Genomic DNA, 12,533 nt, shown 5'->3' on the forward strand with positions numbered 1-12,533 from the left:
ATTAATAATTAAAAAAAGAATCAAAAAAGAAAATCTATAGCTTTCTTGAAGAAAATTATGCTACTGTATGATCTGAGTCAGTGATGAACTTCATGAGAGTTTTGAAGAGATGAAACTAAATAAAATTCATGAGATAGTTTTTACTGATCATTGTTGGTGAGATATGTCTCCTGTAGGCAAAAAATAAATGGAGTTTGATTGAGTTTAATGCATTACATTCAGGGTTAATAAAAATAGGTGGTAATTTGGTCCTGTCCTTTTAGCAATAGGTTGTTCACTGATTTAGTCTTCTGTTGTTTTTTTTACTGGGATGTTCTTCACATTTGCCTTTGGTTTTGGTTGGTGCTATTCCTCTTCTCTGTCAAGAGAACATATTGAAGTATCCTTTGTAGGGCAGGTTTGGAAGAGGCAAATTCTTTTGACTTTTCTTTACTGTAGAAGAATTTTGTTTCATTTTCAAAGACAAAGGAAAACTTTGCTTGGTATGTTATCCTGGGCCAACAAATTTTAGCTTTTAGAATCTGGAATATGTCTCTCCATTCTCTTCTGGCCTGTGGAGTTTCACGTGAGAGGTCTCCTGTGTGTGAGTTTAGTTGGCATTCCTTTATATTGTCAATTGATTTTTTTCATGTGCACATTTAAGGAACTTTTCCTTGTGTCTTGGTGAAGAGAGCTTGATTATCATGTGTCTTGGTGAAGATCACTTTTGGTCAACCCTGTTGGGAGTTCTGTGCCCCTCCTGATATTGTTTCCCAATTATTTCTCCAGGTTAGGGAAATTTTTTCTTATTTCACTAAATACATTTTAAAATGCGTTTTTAAAACCAGCTTCTCTTTCTGCACCTTCTGGGACTCCTCTAACCCTTACATTTGGCCTTTTAATACTGTCTTTCAATTCTTGAATACATTTTTTTTTTGCTTGATACAGCTCTGCTTTCAGTGTTTTCTTTGTTTCTTTGTTTCACCCTGGTGATAGGAAATATCTTCCAATTCTGAGATTCTTTCTTCTGCTTCATTCATTCTATTTTGGAGACTCTCCACTGTACTTTTAAGTTGCTCCATTATATTCTTCATTTCTGATATATCAGCTTTCATTTGAATCTTTTCCAGTATGACATATTCCTTAAATTCTTTGAATGCCTGCTTTATGTGTGTCTCATTGTTGATAAAAAGTTTTATAACAGGTGTTTTGAATTCTGTATCCCCCATTTTCTCAATGTCTTTCTCTGATGTTAACTCTGAGGTTGACAAAGGATTTTGCTCCTTTGCAGGGGAGTCTTCAGTAACATTCATTGTGCCTTTGTCTCTTCTTTTGCTCTTGGTCATTGCACTTCTGGTTATCAGAGTCTCCTCCTTGAGGCAGGCAGGTTTCTAAGCTGTGTCACCCACAGGTCTGCAGTTCAACTTTAGTAATTGCAGTAGGTACACAGCTGTTTGTTTGCATTCACTTGTGCCACTCCCTCCAGCGAGTTCCAGGTCTGGGATCTTATGTTAGATTTCCACCATGGTCTGCATAGCCCCACCTCCTGGCTCACCACTCTCCACCTGCTGTAATACTGTGCTTAGGTTACACCGTTGTCTGTACAACCTTTCTCCTCCTTGCTGTTTGAGCAGTTCCCAGGATTAGAGAGACACCAGGTATCCTATATAACCAGGTTAGTGGTGGTGCTGTTTTTGATGGAACCTGTTGGCTGTTAGGTCTGAGGGCCATACGAACCTATTTTAACTTGTACTTGCCAAAGCCAGTATTATTTTTCCTGTGGGACCAGTGTAATGCACTGAGCTCAGTGAGTTTGCTCCCAGCTCATTGCATGCACAGCTCATTATTGTCCCTGCTGTCTTAAAGCCTATGCTCCACTGTACAAAACGGTGCCTAATGTGCCCCTAATAGAGTTCTTGAGCTGCTGGGTGTCAGGTCTGGGTGCTACTCGGACCTGTCTTGGCTGTAACTTGTAGGATGCCATGTTGTTGCAGTTCACTGGGCCAGAAATGAGTTCCCTCCCAGCTCAGTGCATGCAGGGTCCTGTCCCAAAGCCTTTGCCTCGCTACACAACATGGTGCCTGATTCAGCGTTGTTGTGTAGACTGGGCTGTTAAATCTACCCTGTTCCCTTACTGCCCAGCTGGGCATATGCTACTGTCTCTACTCCTGGTCAAATCAAAAAGAGCAGCAGGACGGGCAGTTCTTTGTCTGGGTCACCTCCTGAGCTCCAGTGAATTCCCCTTTTCACCTTGTTGCTGGTGGAATTCTGGCTTTTGGTGCAATTCAAATAGCTTCTTGCTGAATGCCATTGTGATATGAGTCACTGCACTACCACACTGTTGTGTCCACTGCTTCCCCATGACTATCAGTGTCCAGGTACTTCTCTGCTGTCATTCTGTTCTCTCCTGTTGCCTGGAATGTGCCCTCTCTGCTTCACACTGGTTAATGTTTCTCCATCCATTGAAATGTGTCCTTACCCTATTCTGCCATCTTGATTCTCAGTTCTCATTTTTTATTTACTCAATTCATTTGTCAGTATCCATATCAACTCATGTGTGTTTGTTGTAAACTTTGGGCTTCATTCTGAAACTATTTTATTGTTCAAATATTTCCAGCTTTAGTCTGTGAGCACCCTTTCAGTGCAATTATATGAGCATATTTACACATTGCCTTCAATATGAGAGTTTATTCTGTTTGTTGCTTTTTTATGTAGCATTTCTTCACTTTCTGACTCTCCAGGATACTGAAAACTCATTGTGTGTATTTTTTGGCCTAGTGATGACACCAGCTACTTGTCCAAGTAGGTCTAATTCCTTTGGAACTTGGTACTGGAGCCAGGCTCTGTGTGCCAGGTATGATCATAGCCTCTGGAGAGCCCATACATCCAGAACTCTTAGCCAGAGAAATAAGGTGTATTTGTTAGCCAGAGTCTAGCTTGCATCAGAAATATACCTGTATATAATGCTATCTATCGAAATGAACTAAATATGATACACACTGATGTCTCTAAGTTGAATCTCTGATAGCATAGAACATTCACACCTCATGTCATGCTTGCTGGTCTATGAATTTCTACTCCAACTTTCCTTTAGTAAAAACTTGACTCCCAAAGTCCACACTCCAAAACGGATGTTTTTAACACAGATGCAGGTTTAATACAACAGAGTATCCTCTCAAGGGCCTGGGGGCCTTCAGCTTTTCTTCCTGTAAGTTTTTTGGTCTTCCTGTCCACAATGATCAGTGCTACACAGGCCTCAGGCTTAGTTCACACTAATAACTTCAAAGAAGCACCCAGCAAATCACGTCAGGGCATAGTTTGGGCAACAGGATCCCATAACACCACCTGGTTTTTTGTAGTATTTATCGATGTAGAAAGTAACTAACTTCACCATTCTGAAGTTGCTTTCTTGCTTTCTATTTCCCAGAATGTTGGCTTCCTGAGATAAAGATCTTTCCTGGTTTGCATAGGACCTCGCATAAGTTTGGACACAAATTAGGTGCATGATACGTATTGGGTAAAGATGAGCTGTTAAGTACTTAAATGCAAGTGCTGGGCCAGGATTACATTGCTAAGTACACTGAATTTTTTGAAGGTTTGCTATCTTAATAGTTAAAATGTACAAACTAAATTCAAAAGTAATAAAATAAAAGAAGAAATGTGAAAGTCAGTCTTCTACCCAGCGAGATTGGAGAAGGATTGAGAATGTCACATTAAAAACTTTTCTGCTTTCTGGAAACTTTTACTGTTGAAAATAATTTGCTTATGTGCCTCAAAAGTGACTTGGTGGAAATGGCACTCTGTAAATTTCAAAAACAGGACAATAGAAAGTTATATGAAGGACACTGTGTGGAAAGAATAGCAATGATCTGAGTAACAAGCATGGACGAAAATGGGTGGCAAAATCATTAAGAAGCAGGTGCAAGAGGAAGAAAAAGAACAAACATGATGGTTATTTTCAAGCTGTTCCAAGGAGAAGTTGTGGGTCAGTTGGATCATATAAATGTAATTCAGTGGAACGTAGTGGATGTTTGTGAGCAATGAGATTGTTCCCAGTCATGGCCTTTGCATCCACATCTTCTCCATTATTTGTTCTACTTTTCCTTTGTGTCTTTAGTTTGTTGAGCCTGCTGGAAGTGCTGGGTTTTGTTATTCCTATGAAATCAGAAGTTTAAAAAGCAGAATTTGGAGTATCACATTCCTTGTTATAATTCTACTCCTTGAGGTTGCCTATAGCATTTTAAATTTTAGAAGATCAAAAACTATTCCTCTTTCTTTGGGAAAAGGTAAGATGATATTGTGACCAGCTGCATGTCTTCAGGGAAGCTAACGGCATTTATTTAACTTGTTCTGCCTTTCTCTAAGTGTGTTCTGATGAGTGCCTGGCACGTGATGCTCTGAAGTGTTCAGTCCCTGAAGCTGGCTGTTAGTCATCTCCTGTGGAGAGACTAAGAGGGCACAGCTTAAAGCAGTGAAAGGGAAAGTGGGCCAGAGGAACAACAGCTGGTTGTTCGTGTGGGTCACTGGGCAGGGCACGCACAGCGGTTACCTGCCTCTCTACTTCCTGGGGCAGGTGACGATGAAACAAGCAGCAGCGGCCCTGGAGGGGCACAGGGCGCACTGTGTGTTACCTGTGTGTAGGCATTGTGTCTCTGGAGATTACTGTGGATTTCCGTTTGATTGGTTAGCATTGTTAGCTCTGTCTGTCCAGTGCAACATTACAATACTGCTGTTAAGTAAATGGGAACAGGGAGCTTTTGAGTGCTAGACCATATATGATATTGTAACTAAGTTGCTTTCTCTGTATCTTACCACCCATTGCATTACTCCAGCTGCTGAAGTTATGCCTGAATACAGAATATACAGAATAGTCAACACTATTCTGCATTTTGAAAGTAACAAGGCTTTTAAAGACTGAGAATCTTTTAGTAATATGTAGATAGTTTCATTTCTACTAGTCACAGTCTTTGCTACATTTTTCTTCCTCTCCAAAAAGAAAGTAGCTGCCAAGGCATCCTTGAAGAGCATAGATTGAGTGGAAAGGCCATGGAACAAAGGAGAGGTCCCAGAGGTGAATGCCGAAGCTCTGTAAATAGCTGTGCTATTTTCCTTTGAAATGTCTGGCGCCCTCCGTGCAGGATAGCGGTCGTGTGCCTAATTCTGTGATGAAGCCTTCTGCAGTGAATCTCAGAACAGCACATAGCCAGCGGGGCATCTGGAGCCTTTCCAACATTGTAACTACCGCCTTGGCAAACTTTTTAAAAACTTAAGATTCTTTGAAACATAACTCTGCCGCATCATCTGCATTTACATAGTTACCACCTCACCTGTAGTACCCAACCCACTGGAAAAGTAAAACAGGAACAAATGTTCACTATGAGCTGCTCTCAGAAATTCAGGGTATACAAAACCTGCTTTTTCTAACACGAAGCTGGCACAGATATGCGAGCCTTTGCTTCATCTCATTACCTGCGACTCTAGGCCATTCTGAATTGTGTGGACAAAATCCTGTCTTCCATGGCCCTCCTCTACGGAAAAATCGGCCATATGAAAATGGCATTGTGGCACAGCAGTGAAAGCTGCTGCCTGCAGTGCTGGCATCCTGATGGGTGCTGGCTTGAGTCCTGGGTGCTCTGCTTCCAATGCAGCTCCCTGATAATGCTCATGGGAAGGCAGTGAATGATGGCCCAGGTGCTTGGGCTCTTGCACCCACTTGGAAGACCTGGAAAACGCTCCTGGCTTCGAACCAGCTGAGGTCCAGGTGTTGCAGCCATTTGGAGTGTCAGCCAGTGGATGAAAGTTCTGTCTTTTCCTCTCTCTGTGTAACTCTACCTTTTAAAGAAATAGAATACATCTTTAAAAGAAAAAAGATAATCATAAGCATACCTCATTCTTATGGCAAATTAAATTGTCCCTTCATGGTAGTCCCACAATGGTTCTCTTTAGTTTTTTGCTCCCTCCTTAAAGTTTTTGTTTATGATTCTGTCATTGTCTTCCACCTAGATTAGCATATCTCTTGCACGACCCAGGCACAATTGACTGACTGTTAACACATGTGAAGCCCACCTCTCAACTCCGTCTGATGTCTCAGTACTTATTTGGCAACTGCTTTGTGCAGGGCCCAGGTTATATAAGCACAAGAGAATATCAGTGCCTGAGATGGGGTCTGCTCACCATCTTTATCTAAGATTTGACAGTTTAATGCCCCAGGCAGAAGCACATTTAGGAGTCTAAAAATCATAGCCATTTTAAGAAAATGCCCCTTTTTTTTGTTTAAAGAGCATTATTTTTTCTGACGCCTTCTAGGTCTGAAGCAATTCTGTTAACTTAAAAAGGGTGTATTAGATTTAATGAGTTCCCTTGCATTTGGCATATTTTATATGTAAGAAAAAAATTAAAATGTTTTTCTTTTTTGCATTGTTAGGAACCAGGAATCTGAAAGTGGAGTGAGTTGGAAAGATGGACTGAATATTTGTGAAAATCCTACTAAGTTTTCTGGCTTTTTGTCCAACATATGAAGAAACTCTAGGATTTAAATGTTGATATGGACTCAAGAGTATAATCACTCAAGCATTGCTGATTGAAACTAAAGATCTAAGTGAAAAAGAGAAGTCATGTTCTTGGATTAGAATACTTGATACTAGTAAAATGGCAATCTCACCAAATTGTAAGAATCAAAGCGTCCCATTTAAAATTTGCCTTAAACAGCCTGAAATTCATATGCAAATTGAAGGGACCTAGGACAAATCAAACAGCTTTGTAAATGAGGGGGAAAATTGGAAGACTTATACTGACTCTAAAACTTACAAAGGTACTTCATCAGTACATGAAAATGGAATTAAAAGATAACATTATGTCAGTGGAAAAGTGTTGGAATATCATACATATAAATGATCATCTTAAAAGTTGGTGGAATATACATATTATGGAAAAGCTATGCACAGATATCAACACTTTGCTCAGTCGCCTTTGGATTGCATTTCCTTTGAGTTTTCTTGAAGTACTCATTTCATAAAGTTTGGTAAATCAAAGGGGAGGCGTTAGCATGAAGATCACCAAATAAACCAATGGACTGGAATATAGTTTCCAAAACTAAACTCACACCTACCTTCATATATATGCACAACTGATTTTTTTACAAGGATGTAAAATCAGTTCCATTTGCCAAGACAATTTGATGAAGTTGCAGTAATTGGACATCATACACAAAAAGGAGCAAATAAAATGTTTATTTGTTTATTCGGCAATCCCTCATATCTGAACATTGGTCATCATTAAATGTATAAGGTAGCAGTGAATACTTTCAGAAGGTAAGAGAACAACCTTATGATTTTAGGTTAGGCAAGAATATTTTAGATACAACACCAAAACCTGACCCATAGAAAAGCAAATTATATAAATTGACATCTATCAATGTAAAAGACTTCAGTTCTTCAAAAGACACTGTTAAGAGAATGAAAAAGATAAATCCCAGACTGGGAAAAATATTTGTAAATAATTAACTTGGTAAATTAATTGAATACAGAAAAATAACTCAAAAAGCTCAATAGTTGGGAAACTATTTAATAATAAGAAAGCTGATTTCCTAAAGTAGACAAGACATTTCAAAAGACTTTTTACAAAATAACAGTTCCAGTTGGTGATAAGCATATGAAAAGACGTTTAAATCATTAGTCACTGGGAAAATAGAAATTATAACCATGAGACACCATCTATTACAAGTACCAAAGCTGAAAGGGGAAGCATTGTGCTGGCAGCTGGTGAAGCCACTGCCTGTGATGCTGCCATTTCATATCAGAGTGCTGGTTTGAGTCCTCGCTGTTCCACTTCTGATCTAGAGCCCTGCTAAGATGCCTGGGAAAGCAATGGAAGGTGGCCCAAGTATTTGGGCCCCTGCCACCCAAAATGGGAAGCCTGGGTGGACTTCCTGGATCCTGGTTTTAACCTGAACTGGCCCTTTCCTCTGCGTCCATTTGGGGAGTGAAATAGACGGAAGATCTCTCCTTCTCTGTTAAATTGCCTTTAAGTTACTTTTTAAAAATCTTCTGAAAAAAAAAAATCTTCTGAAATAAAATCTTTTAAAATTTTAGAAGAATGATAAAGAACCGGTAAAATTGGAGGACTAACCATATCAGACATTGGTGAGGACCAGCAGGAACTGGAACTGTCACACAGAGGTGATGCTAATTAAACTAACACAACCACTTTAGAAAATACTTTGTGACAGGTCTCTTAAAAGCTAAATAGGGAGCTGGCAAAGCCACTGATTTCTGCATCCTACATTGAAGTACTGGTTTTAGTTCAGGCTGCTCTTGTTTTCAATCTAGCTTCCTGCTAGTATGCCTTGGAAGACAGTAGGAGATGGCCCTGAAATGCTGGGTCCCCTGCTCCCCAAGGTGGAGTTCCTGGAAACCAGCTTCAGTCTTGCTCAGACCTAGCTGTTATGGCCATTTGTTTGTGATTCATTTTCTCCTCTCTCTGCCTTTCAGTAAATGAAAATAAACATTTTAAAATAAGGTTAAATGAGCACGTACTGAATGATCTAGTCATTCTTCTCTTTTTTTACTTTTCAAAACCATGAATTCCACAAACTTGAACACAGATACTCAGAGAAGCTTCATCTGCAAAAGCCCAAGGCCTAAAGCAACCCACACATCCATCAGTGGGTGAATGAATGAGCTATGCTGTCTGCATACTACAGAATGCCATTCAGGAAATGTTTGGCCTGGCTAATAAGGTGCCTGCAGCCCATATGAAGTAGCCATATGCACACCTGCCTCTAGCATTCTGTGAGACAGCAGTGATGGCTCAATGTAGTTGAATTCCTGGCATGCATTTGGGACACCTGGAGTGAGGTTCCAGCTCCTGACTCCAGTCTGGCCTAGTTCTGGACATTGTGGAATGAACCAAAAGATAGGGGTGTGTTCTCTCATGGAAACATGTTACAATAGTTGCATTTTGTATAATTTTGGTTTTCATACAATTTTTCCAATGTAATTTCCATACAACCTCTCACCCTATGGTGAATGAGTACATTCACATAAAATTATAGAAAATTCAAGCCAATTTATAGTCACAGAAAGGTGGTGTGTGGTTTCCTGGAGATGGGGATGTGAAGAAGGACTTGAGGGATAGATTTAAAAAGTAAATGAAGTAAGTCTAGCACAATGGCTTAACTAATTAACTTCTGCCTGAAAGTGCCAGCAGTTTGTGTCCTGCCTGCTCCACTTCCCACCCAGTTCCCTGCTTGTAGGCTGGGAAGGCAGTGGAGAGTGGCTCAAGGTGTTGGCACTGTACAGCTGTGTGGGACACCTGGAGGGGGCTCCTGGTTTCAGATTGGTTCAGCTCCAGCTGATACAACCATTTGGAAAGCAAATCAGTGGGTGGACAATCTTTTTGCTTCTCCTTCTCCTTTTAAATGTCTTTCCAATAAAAATAAATAAATCGGGCCCAGCATGATAACCTAGTAGCTAAAGTTCTCACCTTGAACGGGCCAGAATTCCATATGGGTGCTGTTTTTAATCACAACAACCCCGCTTTCTGTCCAGCTCCCTGCTTGTCACCTGGGAAAGCAGTTGAGGATGACCCAAAACCTTAGGACCCTGCACCCACGTGGGAGACCTGAAAGAAGCTCCTGGCTCCTGGCTTCAGATAGGCTCAGCTCCAGCCATTGTGACCACTTGGGGAGTGAATCATTGGATGGAAGATCTTCCTTTCTGTCTCTCTATATATCTATCTGTCCAATAAAGATGAATAAATCTTTTAAAATAATCCTTACTATTCAACATCTTCAAAAAGGAAGTGAGGATGCCTTTGGAGGTGCTGGCTATGTTTGTTACCTTGGTTGTGCCATGGTGGCAGAGCTGTTCATGTGCTCATTCACTCCCACAAACATCAAACATCTGGGGTTTAGCCAGGTAAAGGCAGGGTACCTGGAACTAAACCTGAGCCTGGGAGCCAAGCAGGCATTGTGAGATGGGTGTCTTAACTGCCCTTTCAAACACTGCCCCCACCCACAATTCAGTTTCACAGCAATGCGTGTTATACATTGAGGGCTGTTTCATTCAATCCTGCACATTTATGAGCTGTATAAAGGCTCATCTAACCATAAGAGTGAGCAACTCTTAAAATAACTTGTTCCAATCTGTGGGCTCTGACATGGAATATATCTGGCTGAGAGTGTGGACTCTAAGGCGTCTTGTGGACTGGGTAACACAAGCCCTGGCTGAAGGTGGGAGTGATGCAACATTGCTGCCCAACAGTGGCAAACATTCTTACAAGTGCATCTTTCTCCTCAAAGAAATCAAGAGTGTAGTCTCCTCGGTCTGCCAGTGTCTGCTGAAAGAGGGCCAGCTGTGCCAGCTGCCCTGTGAGGGCACCTCCCTCATTGGTTCCACTCTGCCTTGAGCAGAGAGGTTTTTGGAATCTGTGCTTTTTCTCCCTTTGGGATCTCTACTGTGCTTGAATTCCATTATGCTTCCAGCTAAGATTTCTATATTTCTGTAGCAATATAAAATGAAGTTGGGAAAAGGATGCACTTGTAACCAACTTTTTGTTGTTACTGAATCATGAAATTCCCTCAGTGGGAATCAGACCTTCTCACTTTTAAAGATACAAAGCATTGCTTTGCAAAGTCAACTTTGACACAAACAGGAAACATTCAATAGTCACCACTGACCTGCAGATAAGTGTTGGTCGGCTTATTTCTCTTAATTCTTGAGTAAGCAGCTGGATTTATGCCCAGGGCAGAGCTGATGGCACTGGCCCATCCAACAGGGATGAATTTGAGTGACAGTTCCTGACAGATGGATTCTGTCCGAGAACTGTCAGCCTTTCGAAGCCACACCTTCTCGTTTATATATGTGGAACACATTTATTTTTTCCTTTTTCTTTTCTTCCCCGTAAGGAGACTTAAAACTCATCTCTTTCCCCCCGTTACAGATGCGAACAACACGCAAGGTCTCTGTGTGGCCAGTGGGCCTGGTTGGCGGGCGACGCTACGAGCGTCCCTTGGTGGAAAACGGCAAAGTGGTTGGTTGGTACACCGGCTGGAGGGCGGACAGGCCTTTCGCCATCGACATGGCAGGTAAGGTTGTGGGTGCTGGCACGTGTGCCTGCCTGGCTGGGTGTGAGCGGCCCCTTTTATACTGGGGCACCAGCATGTGGTGGCTTGTGAGATGCTCCTTTTATACTAGGCACTAGAGGAACAAGGCCTTGAAAAACTACTCTGGATAAAACCGTATCATATTCAACAAATGAACCATTTCATCAAAGCTCTAAAGTAGCCTCTGGGCTAATTCAAGTGGAAAATGGCTCAGGGGTCGATTAAAAAATACTTGTGCTGTTCTGTTTTATCCAACAAATATCTCTGTACCAAGTGCTGGTTTGGACAGGGAGGATTTTGTGTTAAGAACCTGACCGAGTTTCCCCTTTCTCCCTTCCCCCAGGGGTCTGTTAGCTGGACCATTAGGGTATTTCTCCGGAAAGATTTACTGTATTAGCATGTACCGCATGTTTATTGGTAATTTTTTTTATAATGGTGTAAGATGGACAAGTCATATTAATGCTTATTGGATGAATTTGGTGCTTTACTGATGTGTTTCAAAGCTAAGATATTAAAATTGGACTGCTGGTTCTTTAAGCATTTATATTAACTTTGAGTCTCACTGCCTTCTAAGTTGTATTCCCTGATGAATTAACTGAATTGTGTTAGATCTGTAGTAGACACAAGTTCCAAAAGGCAGCTTTATGATAAAGAGACTTGAATTCTGTGGGTTATATAAAATGATGCCTGTGATAACTGTGGAAGGGTGGATTTTGGAACATGGGGCTTAGAGGCAAAACAGGGGGGAAAAATCCCTGACATCTGTAACCTCGAAGATGAAAGTAGAAAGGCTTCAAAATTGATCTCATCCATCTTCAGCTCTGAAGTGCAGCTCCGTCTGTCTGTCAGCCTGGACTCGCCCAGTTTTTTGTGCAGATTTTTCAACTACAGTCCGAATTTCTGTGCTCAGAATTCTGAAGGGATGAAGGCTGTGTTCTTAACTGGATTCACAGCCTTTCCTGTGACAGTACTACAAACCTGAAGGGGCAGGCTCTAAGTTGCGGGTCAAGCTCTCACGGATGGTCGCGTGGTGAGTCCGTCACACTGCCACAGAGGAGTATTGTCCTACCACCTTTAGCAGGTGTTTGCGGAGCACTGGCACCTTGGGACCCTCAGGGCAGTCTCATTCTCATAGCTTTCTCTGGCTGTCCTTTCCCTTGCACCTTCTCCATCCCTCTGTCAACCCAAGCCACACCCTTTGGCCTTTAGTGCTTAGCACCACAGAGCTGAGCTGGTATCGCAACTCAAGCATTTACTTGGAGGCAGGCCAGGAGGCATGTGAGATTATCCTTGGGAGGCTCCTGCGTCTCAGAGGCCTTAACTCAGTCCTCAGTCCATTGCTCTAAATAAGGCTGACCACTGTGTGTCTTGAAAACCAAGCCTCAGACTGACCAAAAGTATATACTTGAGTAGAAAACATAGAGGTCATTGGGACTGACATTGTGCTACA

The 12,533-nt window shown here is 41.6% G+C and overlaps 1 protein-coding gene across 1 annotated transcript in view; it reads left to right on the top strand.

Moving 5' to 3' along the window:
- B3GAT2 (beta-1,3-glucuronyltransferase 2) overlaps positions 1 to 12,533 on the top strand; it is a 97,557-nt gene that overhangs the window by 46,142 nt on the left and 38,882 nt on the right. The window contains exon 2 of the mRNA XM_004580469.3: positions 10,921 to 11,065. Within this exon, the coding sequence (XP_004580526.1) occupies positions 10,921 to 11,065 (145 nt within the window). The remainder of the gene's footprint in view (positions 1 to 10,920; positions 11,066 to 12,533) is intronic.

This window comes from Ochotona princeps, chromosome 1 (genome assembly GCF_030435755.1).
Source record: "Ochotona princeps isolate mOchPri1 chromosome 1, mOchPri1.hap1, whole genome shotgun sequence".
Taxonomy (NCBI): domain Eukaryota; kingdom Metazoa; phylum Chordata; class Mammalia; order Lagomorpha; family Ochotonidae; genus Ochotona; species Ochotona princeps.